Below are 22178 nucleotides of genomic sequence, written 5' to 3'. Positions count from 1 at the left end.
GTAGATCTAGAGAAAGCATATGACAGGGTACCAAGGGAAAATGTTTGTTATACTGGGGGACTATGAAATTAAAGGTAGATTATTAAAATCAATCAAAGCATTTATTTTGACAATTGGGCTTCAGTGAGAATTGATTGTAGAATGAGTTCTTGGTTCAGGGTACTTACAGGGGTTAAACAAGGCTGTAATCTTTCAGCTTTGCTGTTCGTAGTTTACATGGATCATCTGCTGAAAGGTATAAAATGGCAGGGCGGGAATCTGTTAGGTGAAAATGTATTAAGCAGTCTGGCCTATGCTGACGACTTGGTCTTAATGGCAGATTGTGCCGAAAGCCTGCAGTCTAATATCTTGGAACTTGAAAATAAGTGCAATGAGTATGGTATGAAAATTAGCCTTTCAAAGACTAAATTGATGTCAGTAGGTAAGAAATTCAACAGAACTGAATGTCAGATTGGTGATACAAAACTAGAACAGGTCGATAATTTCAAGTATTTAGGTTGTGTGTTCTCCCAGCATGGTAATATAATAAGTGAGACTGAATCAAGGTGTGGTAAAGCTAATGCAGTGAGCTCGCAGTTGCGATCAACAGTATTCTGTAAGAGGGAAGTCAGCTCCCAGACAAAACTATCTTTACATCGGTCTGTTTTCAGACCAACTTTGCTTTACGGGAGCGAAAGCTGGGTGGACTGAGGATATCTTATTCATAAGTTAGAAGTGTCAGGCATGGAAGTAGCAAGAGTGATTGCTGGTACAAACAGGTGGGAACAATGGCAGGAGGGTACTCAGAATGAGGATACAAAGGCTAATTTAGGAATTAACTCGATGGATGAAGCTGTACACATAAACCAGTTTTGGTGGTGGGGTCATGTGAGGCAAATGGAGGAGGATAGGTTACCTAAGAGAATAATGGACTCTGTTATGGAGGGTAACAGACGTAGAGGTAGACCAAGACGATGATGTTTAGACTCCGTTTCTAATGATTTAGAGATAAGAGGTATAGAACTAAATGAGGCCACAATACCAGTTGCAAATCAAGGATTGTGGCGATGTTTAGTAAATTCAGAGAGGCTTGCAGACTGAACGCTGAAAGGCATAACAGTCTATAATGATAATGTATGTATGTATGTATGTATGTATGTATGTATGTATGTATGTATGTATGTATGTATGTTGCTCTAGAGGACATATCTAGGGTTACAGATAAATTTGCCAGAATTGTCCCACCACGCAATATGGGGTTGAGGGTCCTACCATTTGAAGACAGGATAAATAGAGTTTTTAACTCTTGAACAACCCATGTACAATTGACAACGGGAGAAACAATAATTTCTGAAGATGGAGTCCTACAACGTTAGGTCCTTCTGCCTTGTTGATGACTATAGGGAAACTCAAACAAACTGGGAACTGCATACATCTAAACTGAAAGCATAAATCCGGAGGATGATTTGATTCAAAGTAATGAACATTACTTCACCCGTGGCAAGTCCAGAAAAGATGGTTGCTTCAGTAACATTCAGGATCAGTTTCTGCTGCAGAGGGAAGGAGGATTCATATTCCTGAGAAGGATAATCAGTGCAACAATCGACTTCACCAAGATATATGAGACCGGGCGAGTTGGCCGTGCGTGTAGAGGCGCGCGGCTGTGAGCTTGCATCCGGGAGATAGTAGGTTCGAATCCCACTATCGGCAGCCCTGAAAATGGTTTACCGTGGTTTCCCATTTTCACACCAGGCAAATGCTGGGGCTGTACCTTAATTAAGGCCACGGCTGCTTCCTTCCAACTCCTAGGCCTTTCCTATCCCATCGTCGCCATAAAACCTATCTGTGTCGGTGCGACGTAAAGCCCCTAGCAAAAAAAAAAAAAAAAAAAAAAAAGATATATGAGAAATAAATTGACAAGAGGTTCCACCTTTTCAATACAATATATCAAGTAAATACGAGGCATGTTTTTTAAGTACAGTCCATTTGAAAATAACTAGACAATGAAAGGTGATTTTCAAACACCACATTTATTTGCAGATTCTACATACTTTACTCTTATATTTCAACACTGCTGCCAAGTTTGTTTAAACACTTACCATACCTTACAACTAAGTTTTGAACACCCTCTTCATAGAAACTTGCCGTCTGCTCTGTTAACCAAGAGTTAATGGCCATTTTCATGATACTGCGCAGGGACAGATTCTGTTTGGCCTTCACCTGTACAGGCAAATGTGTGTCTCCATTCCATGCTCTGTTGCTTCGATTTGGGCATAATATGGGAAACCCATATTTCGTCTCCCATTCCATCTTACTCAACACGTCGTCACCTTCTTTGGCATAACGAGTCAAAAAGTCTCTGAACACTCAAATCATTTGTTTATGTGGTCTTCTGTTAGAAGTTTGGGGACCCAATGTGAGCACAGTTTCCTAAAGTTTAGGTGTTCAGAAACAATTTTATAAAGCGCTGACCTTGACAAGTCAGGAAAGGCATTTCAGAGGGCTGTTATTGTGAAGCACTGACTTGCTGGACGAAGCAGGAAGGACATGTAAAAACAAAGGAGTGGATAGGGAACAAGCACTTAGTTGTTGTAGGAAGCAGGCAATTTAAACAACAGAGTAGATAGGGAGAGGATGAGAGGGGTAAAGAAGGGAAGGGGTGTCTATGAATGGGGTTGAAGGATGCGCAAAAAGAAACTGACGCTGAGAGGGATATTTAAAGAGATTATAAAAGAATTATTTTTATCTGAGACATGATTACTAAGGATAAGAATTGAAAGGTAAAATAAAATGTTTGATTTCTCTGAAATTTAATTTATATTGAAGTTAGGACTGAGAAACTATTCCAGATGGATAAAACAATTTTCTGTAATATTGAAGAGGGGGCCTTTTTATATAACTTTGATAATTTCTTTCATAATCTCTTTAAATTCCCCTCTCAGCAGCAGCCTCTCTTTTGCACCCTTAAACCCAACATAAAACAACCCTTTTCTCCTTCAGTCCTGCCCTTCCCCTCCACTACTTTCCCTACCTACACCTTTGTTTACATTGCCTGCTTCCTCCAGCAAGTCAGTGCTGTTTGTACAACAGACATTACAGGTGGGTCTCATAAATAACTTTTATCCCTTGTAATTTATTTTCTGTACGTTTATTCATTTCTAATTCTGGCTATCATTTCCAGGTTTACTTCTTTGCCTGAGTTTCTAAGTCAACTTAAAGACATCATATTATGACAAGAAGATCAGAACCATAATTTCTGTTATTATATATGTATATATATTTTAATGTTATCATTATTCCTGAAAAACTGTCTGTCTGGTATGCATAAGTTTTAGTTATCACATAATCTGTTTAATTTTTATTTGGTTGAAGATGGCCACTAAGTGGCAGAAACTAGTCCCAAGACTGATGTATACAGGGTGAACTTTAACAAAATAGACAAACTGCAGGGACTTATTCCTGACTGGAAATGGAGGAAAAAATGCCCTATGAACTTGTGTCCGGAAATGCATCATTGCAACAGTAGATGGCACTGACAAACGAAAATTCCTCTGACTACTTGAAGGGTGTTTCTTCTGTTGCAGATAGTGTGACTGAAGCAGCATACTGTTGGAAGCAGAATGGTCCAGTATTCATGTCAGGAACAAGCCAAGATGGTGTTTGTGTATGGCCAAGCCAATGGAAACAGTCAAGAGGGAGCACAGCTATACCAAAACAAGTACCCTCACAGACACCAACCACATCACACAACGTTTCAAACCATTTTTGGGCATTTGTGTGATCATGGGTCCTTTCAGACAGCTGAACGTGCAGGGAGGTGGCAGACTGTGCGTTCACCAGATCTGGAGGAACAGGTTCTACAGGACATTGAGAGGAACCCTAGTACAAGCTCCAAACAAGTAGCCCGCCAACATGATGACAGCCAGACTACAATTATATGTATCCTGCATGACAACCGCTATTATCACTATCACCTGCAATGAGTGCAAGGATTATCAGCAGCGGATATCCCTCTATGGGAAGGATTTTGTCTATGGTTTTTGCACCAAGCCATCGCAGTTAAGGGATTTCTGTCATCAGTCCTCTTTAATGATGAAACAACCTTTACCAGAAATGGCATCATCAATCTGCATAATCATCATCAGTGGCCTACAGAAAATCCCTGGGGAATGGTTGAAGCATCTCACCAGCATCGGTTCAGCATCAATGCTTGGGCAGGGATTCTTGGTGTCCACATACTTGGACCAGTTTTATTCCACAATGCCTCAATGGAGGAAAGTACCTGGACTTCTTGCAGAATACTCTGCTGGGATGGCTTGACAATGTGCCTTTTGCAATTAGACGGGTTATGTGGTTTCTGCATGATGGAACACCACCCTACTTCCGCATTACAGTTTGCCAACACCACAACAACATCTTCCCCAGTCACTGGATAGGATGCAGAGACCCTGTTGCATGGCCTCCGAGATCACCAGACTTAAACCCCATGGATTTTTACCTCTGGGACATCTGAAAAGCATTGTGTGTGCTGAACCAGTTTTTGATGTGCAGACCCTTCAACAGCATGTTCACAACGCCTGTGACGCTATTCGGCGATAGGCCGGAATGCTGGAAAGAGTGAGGCAATCTATAACACGACGTCTGAACACTTGTATTGCAGGCCATGGAGGCTACTTTGAATATCTGCTGTGACGTGAATGCGATTCAGCTATGTTCTGTGTTCCGGGACTATTTGTTGTCGTTGCATGCACACCATCCATTTCTGGACACATGTCCGTAGTTCACCCTGTTTATTGCACAGAAATGGTGGACCATCTGATCAATTTATTTCTTATAATTACACTTCAATATGGAACAAAAATAAAATTTATAGCTTATAACACTGCAAGATATTCAGGGTGACAGAAAGTTGTTGTTCAAAAGCTCTATGCTGTAGTTGACAGCTTCATCTGCGTTACATACTATGCGATAGACTTGTACATTTGTAGAACACCAGGTAATTCTTGGAAATGTTGCTTATTGATGACACTGACAGCTTCATTTCTTCAGACAGGAATTGCTTTTTGACACGGCCATCCACAATCGGTGAAATTCTGTGCCCACGTATGTTAAAAAGTTTAGACATTGGCATGCCGTCGATTTGGCTGGGCATCACACACATATGCACAGACAAGCTCTTCCAGGTATCACTGAGTGAATATGGCTCATCATGTCGGTCTAAGGTAAGTGCAGAATTAGCAACATCGCCACCTAAAGCTCTTTTGAATTCACCCGCAAACCAGAGCAAAAGCAAATTTTAAAAATAATATTTACCAAGATTTAAGACCAACTGGCCCAAGGTTTCTTTTTTTCAAAATAGCAGAGATATCGCAGTGTGTATCCCAAAGAATTCACAATGGAGAAGGAAAGATACCTGTGGATAGTACACATCAACCCTTGAAGGGGGTGAATTTTGTTGGGAAAAATTTCAATCAATAATTACCTACTTTGTATTAGAACACAAATGGTGACATAGCAAAGGAAGGGGATAAAAAGAAGAATACCATAACAGTTAAACTAGTATATACCTGGGTATATTACTAAAGCATACTTCAAATAACAAGGTATGTTTAGAACAGAATGAAATACTCATGCAAATCAGGAAAGTATAATTTTCAAAGATTGTATCCAGATAAAAATGACTGTGGAGATTAGCCTGTACACTCAATATTAATGATTTTAGAGGCAAATTGGGTACATGTTAAAAAGAGAGAAAGATTACTAAAATACGTAAATTCTTGATCTACAAAGAGAAAAGTTTACATAAGACTTGATTTACACAAGATTCTATAAATAAGTTCATTTCCCAACCACAAAGAGGTAAAAAACATGAATTACAAAAAGTGCCCTAACAGATACAAAATTATACTCTAAATGAGGAACTATAGTTCAGACCGAGCTCCTCTAAACGTCATGTGTAAGAGGAAATATTGTGTGTAGTTCCTTTAAGAATTTACAACATTTTTACATATAAGTGAAGAAAGATTTGTACAACGAACATTACCAGATTATAAAATCACAATCATGAAGTGATTTATTTGAGTGGAGATGGGAAGAATAGTGGTTTGTAGCTGTTAAATGATGTGAAATAGAATTTGTATTGAACTTGAACATTGCTGGCAGATGATAGGTAAATAGGTAGAGTTATATGAACCTCAGTTGTTCTTGTGATCATTTTGGTATATTTTGGGCTCTCTCAGTATTTCAATAATCCAAACAAATTGCCATCAATTTCAACATCAAGAGCTTATGTATGATAACGATCGGACTAGTTATGTTTCTTTTGACCTCAAGCCATGCTAGTGTGTTTGATTTGAAGTTCACCATATAGCGAGTTTTCCAGAGTAGTAACAGAAACCCAAAAGTTTGGAGTTATCACTTGGTGATGATGACGGAAAAGCAGATGGTCAAACAAAGTTCAAGTTCAAAGATGGGTTACAGAAATACAAGATTACCACTCTTTTCCCTACCATCTAGCAGGAATAGTTATGCCAGTTGTCCCAGCGGACTTAAGTGCTCCCATTTGCCCACCTCCAAGTGGTAGTGTGGAGATTCATCACTTTCACTGCTGTCGAAGGATGAACGTGATCTCAAGGTTGAGATTCACAGCTGTTATAGCGCAAGAAGCAGATGAAACAAAAGAGAAGATATGAAATCACATCACTCCACCAATCACAAAACTGCAGAATGTTTCAGTACAATCTGGGTGCAGACTATGTGCTTAGGTATGACAAATTGATGTCACCTCTAAAGCCAGGCTGAAATTCTCACAATTAATTACAGTGTGGGCATGAAGAATAGCAGTTCAGAGCCTGTTATATGATGTGAAATAGAATTTGTAGCCAAGCTGAATATTGCTGGAGGATAAGAAGTGAACAGATGCTATTACATGAAGCTACAATGTTTTTGTGATCACTTTGGTATATTTTACCCCTCAATCTGTAGATAATCCAAAGAATGTCGATCAGTTTCAACATCAAGGGTTTTGTGTAAGAGAACTAGCACACTAGTGCTGTTAATTTTGACCACAAGCAATGCCAGTGTCTTTGATTTTTAGTTCAAATCATAGTGAGGTTATTAACATATATTACTCTTTCTTCAGTACTAAAAGAAACCCAAAAAATTGGAGTTGTCTTAATGGATTTATACCATGTGGTTTCTGAAAATTTCAGCCAGAGAGTCATCACCAATATTACAAATTGTGAGGTATGACAACAGGCAAATGGACCATGTTATCCATTGGGGACATATTTCCATGCTGTTATGATTAATTTTGTATTAGTTCTCTGCTAATATTGTCCAAAACAGACACATCTGTATACAGGGTTATTCACCTAACATGTTACACATAAATAACTTCTAAACCATTAAAGATATCGGCATTCTGTTTTCTTATTCTTAAATGGTATCCAGGATCTCATAAAATAACGTGCTATTTAGTCTCATGGGGTGACTAATACCCAAGATATTGATACTAACTCCATATTTTTTAATGGAATGGCACAAATTCATACACCTGGCCTAAACGTTCAACTGCTTACAAGTTCAAATATGTAAATATTTTCAAAATCGGACAATTACTTTTTGAGATATAAATAAGAACAGCATGCGCAGTTTTGCATGCCGCATCTGACGGCGTGAAGTTGGGCGAGGACATATTGACGTGCAAGTAGTTTCCTGATAGTGAGTTCAGCCACAGAACGGATACCAGGTATGTACTGTAAACATAATGTGATGTACCGTAACATACCCTGGGTGTGCAACGTTATTGTATTACTGGCAAACACACAATGGGGAAGGGAGATTAAAGTTATTCTGTTTTTTTTTTTTTTGTTTTTTTTTTTAGACATCCATGTGTAACAGGTTGCGCTCAGTTTAGCGTCCTTTCCCACAGATGGGAATGGGAAGGATTTGGAAAGGACGTTGGCCATGGCCTATCCCACAGGTACCTATCCGGCATTTGCCTGGTGTTGAACATGGGACACCATGGAAATCACTTTCATGTTGAGCGAGGCAGGACTCGAACCTGCGCTCTCCTGAATGCACGCTACTACAGTCGCGCTTGAGCTCTGCGGAAATTAATGCACGTAGAATAAATAAATAAATAAATAATAGTGTTGCTGTCATCTCACCACAATCAGCTCTGAACATCCCACATAGTAAGTCAAGCTGTTTGTCCCCTAATGTCTAACCTTTCCCGACCCAAATAATCCAGCATTGGTAACACTGCTCCTTCGCCTGAAATAACCCAGCGCAAAACAAGCTGCGCTTTGTACCACACACACACACACACACACAATCAAACGGGGCTACATGACCCGCTGTCAAAGCCCGGAAATGAAATAACAACAAACAGCCACTCTTCTCCGCAGCCTGTCGAGTTTCTTAATCATGTGTAGTGGCTAGCATTTGTAGCTGTCGCCGCGGTGGTCCAGGTTCAATTCCCTGCTCTGATAAGCAATTTAATTTGGAAGGAAGCGGCCGTGGCCTTAATTAAGGTACCACCCCAGCACTTGCCTGGCGTGAAATTGGGAAACCACAGAAAACCATCTTCATTGCTGCCGACAGTGGGATAGCTTTCGTTATGTTCCTTTGAAGGCAAAGTACTTACTTTATTCCTTTTAATCACATCAACCCTACCTGTCCTGTCATGAGTTTGCCTGCCATACACACTTTGCAAACCCATGACATGTGTATGAGGTGCTTACATGCCTGGTATCCATTCTGAGGCTGAACTCACTCCCAGGAAACTGCTTGCGCATCAATATGTCCTCGCCCAACTTCACGCCGTCAGATGTGGCATGCAAAACTGCGCATGCTCTTCCTATTTATATCTCAAAAATTAATTGTTCGATTTTGAAAATACTTGCATATTTGAACTTGTACATAGCTGAACTTTTAGGCCAGCTATATGAATTTGTGCCATTCCATTTAAAAATATGGAGTAAATATAAATATCTTGGTTATTAATCACCCCATGAGACCAAGTAGCACGTTATTTTATAAGACCCTTGGTACCATTTACGAATATGAAAACAGAATGCCGATAACTTTAATCATTTAGAAATTATTTCTGTGTAACATATTAGGTGAATAACCCTGTATATAAATGGAAGCTGGTTTGGAGTGATCTATGTAACTAATATATATAATATATATGTCTGTTTGTCTTGAATGGACTCAAAAACTACTGGACACATTTTGCTCAAAATGTCATAATTTGACATAATTTGTTCTTATCACTCCTGAGCAGGGTTAGGAAGTGGTTTGAATGAAATCCAATAGGTAGTTTTTTATGATTAATTTGATGCAGTTAATTTAATTAGAATGCAACACCAAGATTTGGATCGACCTTGATAGACAGATTGTCACTAGGTAACAGCGACATAGTCTGTGTCACAATAGTCTGGCAAGAAATGCTGTATATAAGAGGATGGGAACATGCCACCATGTTTTATGAAGTACATTTCTTGCTAGGAGTTTACTACTGGAACAATTTCAACCAAACTTGGTACACTTATGACTTACTATCTGGAGACAAACATTATGGAGGTCAGCCACCACTAGCAGCCCCAGGGGTAGGAGTGGGAAAGGGGTGGTGTATAAAAATAATTGAAAATAGTACCAAATACATAGTTTTCAGGGTCACAGAAATGAACAGTGACAAACTGGATGCTCCTTAAGTCAAAGTTCAGCTGCCATTGGCATGGAGGTGAGAAGAAAATGCCAAAAAAATGCCAAAAAATGACCGAGATTATGGATTTTTGTCCATGTTCTGGCATAGCTCTCAACCAAACTTGGTACAAATATGAATTACTATCTGGGAAAAAATGCTTTGGGGGCAGGGCATTCCTAGCACCCCTAGTTGAACGAGTGAAATGTAAAAATAAAAAAAATGACCGATATTAGCACCAAATCCATACTTTTTGGGGCTGCTAAAATGAAATGTGATACACTGGATGCTGTGTAAGTCAAAGTTCAGCCCCCATCAGAATGGGGGTTAGAAGGAGTGAAAAAGAAAACGTCCCAAAATGATGGAGATTATGGATGTATGTGTGCATGTTCCAGCATTGCTCTCAACCAAATTTGCTACAAATATCACTTAATGTCTGGAAAAAAAACTGTGAGGGTAAGGCACCACTAGCACTCCTAGGGGAGAGGTTAATATGTAAAAATGAACAGAAACAACCTAAATTAGTGTCAAATCCATGGTTTTCAGGAATGCTGAGATGAATTATGGAACTCTAGATGCCGTTCAAGTTCAGTCTCCATGGCATGGGAAGGGATGAACAAGAATATGACCAATATTTGTGTTGAGTCTACATTGTTTGGGGTCCCTAGCCTGGAATCATGTACATCCTATATATTGCGGGAGGTGTAAATACACAAAGTTACAACTCACTTTTATCATTTGTTTGAAAGGATCATCTACTTTCCTGACTATCTGGGCTGCTTCAAAGAAACTGTTTAACATGAAATTATAATCTCAAACTAAACTTTTCAATTATACACAGAACAATATTCCTAAATCTACAAAAGAGTTTGTAAACTATCAGTCGAAAATTTACATTTACTACAGCTAGTAAAGGTATACAAATTAAAATAGACTTGTATTCACGAGGCATTTCCAGGCATCTTAGAAACTTAAAACTAGGGTACTGGAGAAGCTGATGGCTTGTAAATTCCCCAAAAATCCCAAAATTTTCCAGGAGCCAGGCTGGGGTTTCAAAATTAGTGCTCAGCATAAGAACGCAAGTGTAAGAAATTTTTCATCGAGTCATATATTTTTCAAAAGTTATCTGTAGTTTTTTGATACTTGAAAATTTTCTGCAAGTCCAAATTAACATCAAACCTTAGAAATTTTCAGGGAAAATTTTAAATTATTAAGGATATTAATAAATGGAACTCGATATGCAGTCATCTGTACAAAAGTATAAAAATGAAAATAGACATGAATTAACCCTTACTTCTCAAATTAAAGTTCTCTGTGTTGTCTCTACTACTCATATTTTAAATGTAAATTTTTATCTGATATGACCTGCATTCATCTTTCTCAATTTTGGAGATAGCACTTGCATTTAAATGATGTAGTTAGGCTATATACATTTACGGCAAGCTATACTGGAGCAAATAAGAGCAATATGCAGAATTTAAGACAAATTATTTTGCATTTTTATTATTATTATTACCGTTATCGCATACCGATTGGTTTTGTTAATAATTTCCGTGTACAAATTATCGCTAAAAAGCAATTGAAAACTCTAAAAACTCTATTCAGTCTCTGGTTTCATACCTTATGGTACTTTGTAGGCTGAAACCACTGTAAACGGCAATTTCTTGAAATCTGGATCTGTTGATTTACAGTTGTGCCAGCCGTCAGCATCAGGTACATGTTGGGTTACGGTACACAAAGCGACCATCGTCAGTTCACTTTTAGGCATCGCGAAATGCTATTAGATAAATTCATTAGGAGCAGAGGTGCAAAAATACTGTGGTTTCGAGTGTTGCCTGACATTTACAACTAGAAGAGCACATGGCGACCATGTTTGTTTACTATCGCTCGCGCTTTCGTGTGCGTGAGTGGACAGCTGACGGCTACACTGCCATCTAAATAGCAGATTTTTGACTGACTGTCAAATAGTATCCGGATCCTACAAAGTGCCACGCGGAACCAAAAGATGGCAGTACAGAATATCATCGTGTATTTTGTCAGCTAAGAGACGGCAGATGAGCGGTGCACGATAAAATGTCATGTCGGGTCTCCCCCGACATGCGACCAGAACGGGAATATCGTAATGTCGGGCCTCACCCGACAGACGAGTGGTAAGTGTTAATGAGACACTATCAGGCATCCCTCAAATTTAAAACTTAGTTCAAGAAAAGTTAATGCAGTCACGATCATTAGAAATTAAAAAAAATTCCAAATTCATAATGTAAGTAAATAATCAGATTCAGTTCATAACATAAATGCAGAACTGAAACAACTAAGTGAATAAGCGTGATCAAATGGGCTTCTCAACAAATCTAGCAAAAATGCAAGAAATCATTGGCAGCTCTCTGAAGCTCATACGCATTAAAAAGAGTAGACTTATCCACATCTGCTATTTATTTAAAGATACAGCACATAAATTGTGCACCAATTTGAGAACAAACTAGAATTATCCCGTACACTGTCATTACTCACTTTTACAAAAGATCTCAATAGAAGATCTCCAATTTGTACAAGCGAGTACATTGTATCACTGCACATCATGTATTTTACATATGCAGGATTGGTCTGGATCATGCAAGTACTCGGTTTTATATAGCTTATGGTGGTATCCATGTATCGCCATCGAGTTCACAAAGTGACGTAGGTCTCCGTTAGTTTTTGTCCATGTCCTATTCATCATGGCCTTCATTATATAAAAGTTCACCCAGATTTTGTCTCCTTTTCTTTACTCTATCTTGCACAAGTTTCTCCCAGGCATCTGTGAATAGTAGTCCTCTCTTCATCCAGAGGTCCTCAATGACAAAGGTCTCCTTTGCAAGTTCATATATTAGTCGAGATTTTGAGTATTTCGATATCCTCAGGGTAGCTTTCAGAAAGTGCGACTTGACTGCTTCGAGTATACTCAAGTCTGCCAAGGTCAGCTGCCCCCAGATGATTTCCAGCCTGTATGTGGCGATGGGAGCTATTTTCACATCAAATAATCTCACAGCAGTTCCCAGTGAAAGCTTTGTGACAGCTTTAATTTCATATATGGCTTTGGTTGCTGCATTTGCTCGAGATGTATGCGGACTTTATCTTGTTCTATCTCTAGCTGCTGTTTGTAATGTCAGTGTTATATGTGCTGATGTATTTACTGACTTGAGGGGAGTGGATCCTAGGTCAATCTTGTCACTAGATACTTCTCTGCCTCCTTTCTGAAACATCACTTTTACAGTTTTCTCAGTGTTGATTTTCATCTTGTTATCTTGTGCCCATGTCTGGATTTTCAATTGCTTTTCACAATTCAGATAGGGAACTCAAACCAATGACCATACCATATGCATACAAGTACACTGCTGACCTAACGTTTCTGGACAAAATATATGTACCCGCACAAATATATTTAATGATTGTTTAATGACACAATATATTACTATAACCATTTCGAAGGCTTTTGGGCAACAGTGACAAGTTTATGTTCGACGTTCAGTATCGAAAAAAATGCATCCTACTGTATAACTACAGTGAAACATGGAGGGGGCTCTGGGATGGTTTGGGGTTGTTCCACATTCAGCAGAGTTGATAGACTGCACCGAATTCAAGGAAAACTGGACAAAAACAGCTACCATTACATCCTATCTCATTATGTTCTTCCATCTGGACAGAAACGAGGGTTTGGCCTCCAAATAAACAATGACCTAACAACACGTCTCACTATTGTATGAATTGCCTGCAAAACAAACAAAACTCTGGGGAATAGTTTTTAATAGAATTGCCCCCCCTCCCCCGCAATCCTTGGACGTAAATCCAATTGAGCTGCTGTGGGACGATTTAGATTGGTAAGTCTGAAAAGAGTGTCCTCCTTCATTGGAAAAGCTATGGGACATCTTGCAGAATGCCTGGGAAAGTATACCTGCATCAATGTTAGAAACACTTGTTCTGAGAATGCTGAGAATAGATAAAAATGTACTTGCAGCAAAGCAGGGTTTGTCTGATGAGAAGAGAGTTTGATGTGTTTTGGTTATCTGTGTGAGTAAATATCTACATATAGTCTATTACTTGCTAAGGTGTAATGTAAAAACATAGTTTTATTGTAAACTGTTAGTTTCAGAGTATATAATTGTCAGGTCAAACTTGTTGGCTGAATCGTCAAAGTACTGTCCTTCAGTTCAGAGGGTCATGGGTTTGATTCCCGGATGGATTGGGGATTTTCATCACTTCTGATTAATTCTTCTGGCTCTGGGACTGGGGGTTTGTGTGTCCCAACACTTTCCTCTTCATATTCAGACAACATACCACACTACCAACCATGACAAAAACACGCAATAGTGATTACAAACCTCCATATATGGTTGGCACCAGGAAGGGCATCCGGCCATAAAACAGGGCCAAATCCACATGCAACATAGTTCGCAACTGTGACTCCACAGATGTAGGAAAAAGCGGTAGGAAAAGAATAAGAAAAATATTCCTTGCAGAGGTATGTTATTTTCTTTTAATCTCAATCCATTCTTTAGCAGTTCAATGCTTGTCCGGAAACTTTTGGCCGGCGGTGTATATGTTAACATTTACTGCTCCAAGCTTAGTTGCCATCACCATGTCATATGTCACTATATTAAGGAGCAAGGGGCTGAGTGGGTCACCTTACAATCCTACAATGGTTTGCATTATTGGTTTCAGTGTTGTAACACGGTTATCAATTTTGTAAGTAGTTAGTCATCAGAATGTTGGTTAACAATTTTTAGAGTTTTTTCTCTTCTCCCAATATGGCTTCCAGTTTTCCAATTATTAACTGCCTGCTTAATGGCCCAAATGATTTTGCATAATCAACAAACGTTACATGAAATTTGCATCTTGGATGTCGTAAGGTTTCATCAATGTCACTGATCAGGTTGTCAATGGCATGGAGGGTACTCCGACCTTTGCATAAATCCAAACTCTTTGTCAGGAGTTTATGGTCAACTGCTTCTGCAATCCTTTTCATGAGAAGCTTTGTCAAAATCTTCAACTTGTTTTTTTCTAAAGCTATCCCCCTGTTGGAGGTTGGATCTGATTGGTCACTTTTCCCTGTGAACATTGCCATGATAGTGAAAATTCTCCATCTGTGGGGATGTTACATATTTGGAGACAGGTTTATTAGGGCTGAGATCTTTGAAAGTAATGTCTCTTTTGAGTCTTTCACATGTTCATTGCAAACCCCATCAGGCCCTATGGCCTTATTAGTTTCACGATAGCTTACTATACCTCCTCCATTGTGAACGGGTCTGTTCCTTTTTGATATGTACCTGAAACTGCTACGTCAAGATTGCAGCATGTACTATGTTCCTGAAGTGCTCTTCCCAAACAGCCATGTTGATGTTTCCACTACTTTGTGTTTTCCTGTGGTTCAATGCTACAAATAGGACATTGACAGCATCTTCTATATTGCCTCATTTTCCAGGTTTTGTGTTTTGGATTTTACTAAAATTAGCCTTTTGTATTCTTTCCTGATGATGCTATATTGTTTTATTGCCTCCTGGCTCATGTTGAAGTTTGCTACATGCATGACATCCATGATGCTCTCTCTCATCATACAGCACTCTTTGTCGAACCATATTCGTGATCTTCATTTCTACTTATATATAACTGCTAACATGATAGTCTTTTCCAGGAAAAAGGCAGCTATGTGTATGTCATAGCCCTTTATGTGATTATCAAGCTCTTTCCATTCCTCAGTTTTCATTCAAAGACAATTTTTGTCAATCTGTCATGAGAGGTAAGTGTCATCAGGCTTTTTCCCCTTTTCCATTCTTGAGACAGTAAATTGCACTGAAACTGGAAAATATTTCTTTATCATAGCCTCTACCATGGTAAGGCGCACATTGTAATTTAAAAGCTTAATATTGTGACCTTTATACAAAACTAACTCTATAGTGTTGCTCCCCTAATGTGTAAACTATGTTCTATTTTCAACCTTACTGGTGAGGATGAAACCATCCTCCCTCGTTAGATCAAGTAGTTCTTTCACTCTACAGTTGTTGATGTCCAGTTGGCAGTTTAAGTCTCCTGCTAGTATTACGTCTCTGTCTGGAGCTATGTAACCTATGAAAAAAATCATGGTTGCTACTAGTTCTTCAATAGGTGCTAGCTGTCCTGAATATATGAATACAGTAGAACCTCAATAATTTTAAATCGGTTAATTCAAAATCTCACCTAATTCGAAGCAGCACTCATTCCCAGAAACATGAGGTACGGTTTTGTATGTTTTTAAATCGTTTAATTTGTAATACGGATAATTAGTCATTCAAGGAACAATGTCGGTCCTGTTACCGAAATTCAGACTTTTAATTCAAAACTGCCTTTTTATTTTGAAAAAATAGTACCTTATAGAATAATTTAAATTCAAAATTTCTCAGTGTCATGAAAGAATGCATCTTCCGGAACATGGAGGGGTAACTTTGTGCACTTTCACCCACTTTAGCGTGTCTACAGTGTGCTTCATATCTTCTAAGTTTGAGCGGAATCGTAACGATTTTGTATTTGGCGTTTTAAGGAATGCCACAATATCATGTAGCAGGCAGTGTGCGGAGAGGTAGAATCCGCGAACACTGGTGATGCCAACAGTTGGCGAAAAAGTGTGGCTTATAGTCTGTAATCAATTCTTTTGTACCAAACAATATTGTCAATGCTGATGAAACTGCATTGTTTGTTTGTTTTATTTTTTTAAATGATGAGGCCAAATGGACTTACAGTTTTAAAGGAGAGAATTGCCATCCAGGAAGTGTACTGTATTCACTGATCTCTATACATGGATGGCTGGTAGCTTGGGTAGCAGTACGCCGAATAGAAGATGACAGGTGTAGTAAGATGGCAGCGAGCGCATGGTACAGTACACCACAAGGAGCGCGCTCGCTTTATTTATGCTTAGTTCCTTCGAGCATACAAATAGATAGAGAAGTCACTCCCTGTGTTTCTACCAGCCAAGCCTGGCACCAACATCAAGCTCTGAGTGATCAGCTGATATAGGGCAAAATAAGGCGATCTTCCATAAGAAGAGCATTACGGGGTGTTTTTAAATCCCGATTTAAGCATGCTCCTTATGATTAATTAATTTAAACTGTTCAAGACGGTGACAAATGCTATTCCGTTGGAATATTTCCTTTCCTTTCCTTTTTGTATGAAAAGTGTTAAGTATTACTATACATGTGTAATATTTGGATGTGTTTACATATCAGTTAAGCTTTGCAGTGGAGTGGTTAGGCCTTACGTTGTTAACACTGTAATTACCACTTTTCTATACACTAGAATGATGCACTATGAACTCTACGCTATAAATCACACATTTGCAAAGGAATTAAGATGAAACACATCAATGAAAAGTCACTAGTTTAGATATTTTACTCGCTGAATTGAAACCACATTGTTACTTCTGCATGTTATTAAAATATAAACAAACATGTGAGCCATGCTTGTACTACTACGATTAACACAAATACGAATTCCTGAATGTAAATAGGCCTAATACAAATACGGTACATAATATATTTAAGCTATCAAAGTAACATGTCTGGCAGATATAAATTGAGTACTATTTGGAAGAGGTACAACGTTCTCTCCGTCAGTTCAAATTAAAATATTTCCTAACATAACGTAATTGTATTGATTACGTAGTAAACAAGTGACTGTCACCATGCCCAGGTGTACTTCTATGGCAAATACGCTGCAAAATACTTGAATATCCTGCGAAAAACACACAGTAAACTATCATTATGCCATTATAGGAGAAGTGGGTGTGGTTCTGGGCTTTTAAATGTCCTGCGGGCTCATATTAAATGGCTTCTACAAGCTTTAAACAAGCCGTAATGACTAAAATAAAAATATTTTCTGAAAGAGGAAGAATTGGGCTATTTTTGCATGAATAAAAAGAAAAACAAGTTTTTGGCTCAAAATACGAAAAATTCAGTCATACCTCCTCTTAAGAATGCATAATTTTGTGGCATACATGTATACAAATTACAGCAATGTTTCCAGAAACTGTTTTTCACTCGTAGTGTGTTACCGATCGCTAATTACATGAATTCAGCATTTAAGCTAATATTTGTCAGCCGTTATTATACACTCATTTTTATTGCTATCCCAGAGATTTACTGACCTCGGAATGACGTGTCAGTGTTCCCAATGTCCTTATGCTTTGAGTGAACATGTCCCTATATTTTTAATTATTCCAATGCGGCATTAATTGCGATTTAAAATTGATTATATTATCATTGCTTCCCCATAAGGAGAGCTCTAGGTTGGGTACTTTCTCCTGCAGCGGAGAGTTGCCATTAGCGATCCATATATAGAGATCAATGACTGTATTGCTATGCAGTGCACACAGAAGCGAGAGACTTCCTTGCCCCATCATATGAAAGTTCGAAAAGCCACAATGTTTTAAGGGCATCGGACCTTTGTATGCAAGTACAAGGCATCTAAAAATGCAAACAGTACAGTAATCAAAAGGGTAAAGCAGCTGCACAGGGGAGCCAGCATAATTTTTCTTCATCTATTAATCGTGTTTTTCTTCCTTTCCTTATGTGAGGTTATGTATGCCATTGATTTATCCAAATGCATTATTTGAATAATGTAAATGCACCTTGTTAGATACATTTCTGAAATAGTGTTTTCAATGGCATTCGAAAAGATTAAACTGAGAATCAAGGTGGTTGCATGCATTAATGCGTCTTAGAATGGCAGAAAATCGTACAAGTATAGTCACTGTACGGTCATAAGGTGGACGGAAGGGAGAGATTTTCTCCCCTCGACATAGGAAAGTTCGATAAGCTGCAATGTTTTAAGGGCATACAGTACAGTAATCCAATGAATAATACACTTGCACAGGGGAGCCAGTATAGACTTCTCTTCATGTTTGAATCATGTTTACTTTCTTTTGATTTCACTCCGTGAGGTTATGTATAATGGTGAGTTATCCAAGTACATTATTTGAATACTGTAAATGCACCTTGTTGGATACATTTTGGAAATAGTTTTTTTACTATGGCAGTTCAGAGGTTTAAACTGTGAATCAAGGTTGACAATCTATGAACAACACTTCCTATGTGTGTTATTGGATGTACAAAAGTCTTAATATTTCCAAAGAAATTGAGAATATTTCAGAGGAAATAGATGCATTTGGCATTTCAGATTAAAAGAAACTGTAATTACAGCAAAAATGTGAAGAAATTTTTCACGATTGGTCGAAGGTAGAAAAACTAAAAATTTTCAGATGAACCTTGATATCATCAGATAATTTTTACAGCCTGTATTCAACAAAAATGTATTTAGAATCAGATTAAACAAGTTACAAATTTCCTGAATATTTCAATTAATTCTAACCACTAATATTTTACGATATTAAGCCTTTAAATGTAACCTTGTAAAGAACGAATTAAAAGGATGAAAATGGCCAACGCACAGAGATAAAAAGTACCCAACACTCGGCATGACAGTGAATAGGTAAACAACATATTCCATATTATGTACGTTTAGTGGTGTACTTACTTATTTTCTTCTTTGATGTCTGGGACCAGTTGATGTTCTTCTATGAATATATCCTCCTTAATGTCTGCAGAAGGCTATCAATAAGAAGGAAAGAAGAGTAAAGTGGTGAAGAACCAGAGTACATAAACAAGAAACACATAAAAAATAAATTCATATTTGCAGAATAAAATGATCATTAATTTATATTCCAAGGTAAAATTATAAATGGAAACAAAGTGTTAAATCAAATCACAATTGAACCACGACTTGCTAAAAGGGCATAAGTTCAATTTTTAGTGATTTTGAGTTACCCCTTAACTGGGGTATAGTTTCTTAACATCAACCAGCCAGTGGGTATTATTCAGCGCAACACACACTTTTGGAATGGGTACAGTAGCATGCGGCAGATGTAAATACAAAAAAAATACCATGGTACTAAAACCCTTAAAGGGCCTTGGCCTACCAAGCGACCGCTGCTCAGCCTGAAGGCCTGTAGATTATGAGGTGTCGTGTGGTCAGTATGATGAATCCTCTTGGCTGTTATTCTTGGCTTTCAAGACCAGGGCCGCTATCTCACCGTCAGTTAGCTCCTCCATTCTAATCATGTAGGCGGAGTGGACCTCGAACCAGCCCTCAGGTCCAGGGGAAAATCTCTGACCTGGCCGGGAATCAAACCTGGGGCCTCCGGGTAAGAGGCAGGCATGCTACCCCTACACCATGGGCCGGCGTAGATGTAAATACTCTACAGAAATATCTATTTTACCTGATTCATTTAAATTATGAGTGATATAGCAAAAATTCAATAGCATTATGTTATTACTGTTTTTCATGTAAACACGTAAATATATACATATATACACAGTATGTTCATATAAAAGTGAATTTAAAAAGTGTTCCTTTCATTATTATGATGCCATTTTTCAAGTTTTCAAATATGAATCAATACTTTCTGGTTCATAGGTCATTCAGAAATTGCGCACAGTGTGGTAAATACGGAAGCAAGGGCAAGCACAAAGTGCCACATCACATTCCTCACAGTAGTAGACAGTTTCTCGTCGCCTCTGGTTTGACAGGCACACAACACAATGTTTCTCTGAATGATTCCTACATCCGGTCAGCGGATTCTCAGATAATTCAACATCTTTCCTAACAAAGCCATTATCACGTCACACGGAACAGTTTACCATCATATACAGACCAATTTACAAAAAGTTATCAGAACATGGACAATGGAGTTTGCAGAACTGTATCATAGTAACAACAACAACAATGACAACAACTCGCAAATTTAGTAATTTTCATGTAGATATACACAAATAAATTATTTACAAAGAATTTGGTGCAGACTGTACGAGGCAACACGAGACAGCTGTTGGACTGCCGCCTATGTGCAAACTACCCGACTGGCGTGAGACCGGATGGAAATGAATAGGACAGCAATAATCGCATCTAATATGAATGGAATTTGTTTTAAATTACGATAGTAAATGGCAGAAGTGATTAAGAATAGTCAGACGCATATAGGAAGCTAACCCTACGTAAGAACACATTTAGAAGTACAAGAACGCCTTTAGGCGTCAAACCCAGTTAAGGGGTTAAGTATCAATTCAAGGTCTACAAACCTCAATACACAATGTTATATTAAAACAAATTTAGTCCTGGATTCCTCCAGCATAATATTGAAGATGCTTTTCTAATATGAAGTGTTAAGAGGATTGAAGAAAACAACAATATCACTGGAAACCAAGAAATGTTCTTCCCACACTGTGAGAAGATAAGCTTTAAACCCACAGAGTACATGGAGTTCAAATACTCTACAGATATGATAGGTTGTGTAGTTGCTTCTCCAATACATCAGCAGTCCTATTTGTCATACTTTCAGACTTGCACAGCCAGGAGTACAGGCAATAGATCTTTCAAAGGCTTTAGCATACCCACAGGGTAGTGTTTACATCAACACAAAAAAAAAAAAACAACAGGCTGATATTCAATAGGTGCTACCGTACAGAAGAAGACACATTTTACCAGGAGATTCCGAAGTGGAACAATGAGGACAGAGGGGTTGGTGTTAGTGACAAAGACTAATGAAATAACATTGTCACACTCATTACTTCTCAAGTAGTTAGCCTTTGATGTCATAATACCTTGCAAATGATAACATTTTATACGAACCTAATAAGTACATTTACCATTTGTCACAGGTCTGGAAAGAGTGTTTTTATGTTACTTCAGTGGTATTAATATTATAAAAACAGGCATAATAGAACTATTTACATGTGTATGGCTTCAAAAACTATGTCATATACTAACAATATTCAACAGCAATGTTCATGTCTGCACACAAAAATATACTTCAGAACACAAAGCACTCCATTCTGCCTCCTCTAAGCAACCTCTTTGCTGGGTACTACACCTACTGTTATTTAATGTTAGCCAATTTTATAACAGGTGAATTATGGTATAGTCAGTAACAAATATCTAATAACCTTTAGATTATAAGGTACAGAGAAGTATCAGGCTTTATTTCCTTGGTATAAAGGTGCATACTTTGGTCCAAAAAATATGATACATGAGGCATATTCTTTAAGTAAGAGCTATTTGAAAATAACTACACAATAAAAGACAATTTTCAAACACCACATTTATTTGCAGATTCCACATACTTTACTCTATTTTTCAACATAGCCACCAAGTTCGTTCAAACACTTACCATACCTTACAACTAAGTTATGAATACCCTCTTCATAGAAACATGCCATCTGCTCCGATATTCAAGAGACCTTGATCTTGTGCTGGGACAGAGTCTGTTTAACCTTCACCTGTACAGGCAAATGTGTATGTATTCATTCCATGCTCTGTTACTTCGACTCGGACATGATTGGCGAAACCCATGTTTCGTCTCCCATTAATATCTGACTCAACATGTAGTCACCTTCTTCGGCATAACAAGATAAAAACGTCATCGTGCACT

General features: G+C 38.2%; 1 protein-coding gene across 4 annotated transcripts in view; it reads right to left on the bottom strand.

The window, feature by feature from the left end:
- The window catches only part of LOC136884858 (zinc finger protein 90), a 41873-nt gene that overhangs the window by 8358 nt on the left and 11337 nt on the right, over window positions 1–22178 (bottom strand). For all 4 annotated transcript variants that reach the window (XM_067157148.2, XM_067157146.2, XM_067157147.2 and 1 more), the window contains one exon: window positions 19229–19302. In XM_067157148.2, coding sequence (XP_067013249.2) covers window positions 19229–19302 — 74 coding nt within the window. The remainder of the gene's footprint in view (window positions 1–19228; window positions 19303–22178) is intronic.

This window comes from Anabrus simplex, chromosome 13 (assembly GCF_040414725.1).
Source record: "Anabrus simplex isolate iqAnaSimp1 chromosome 13, ASM4041472v1, whole genome shotgun sequence".
Lineage (NCBI taxonomy): Eukaryota > Metazoa > Arthropoda > Insecta > Orthoptera > Tettigoniidae > Anabrus > Anabrus simplex.
This window is presented reverse-complemented; position numbering and strand designations above follow the sequence as displayed.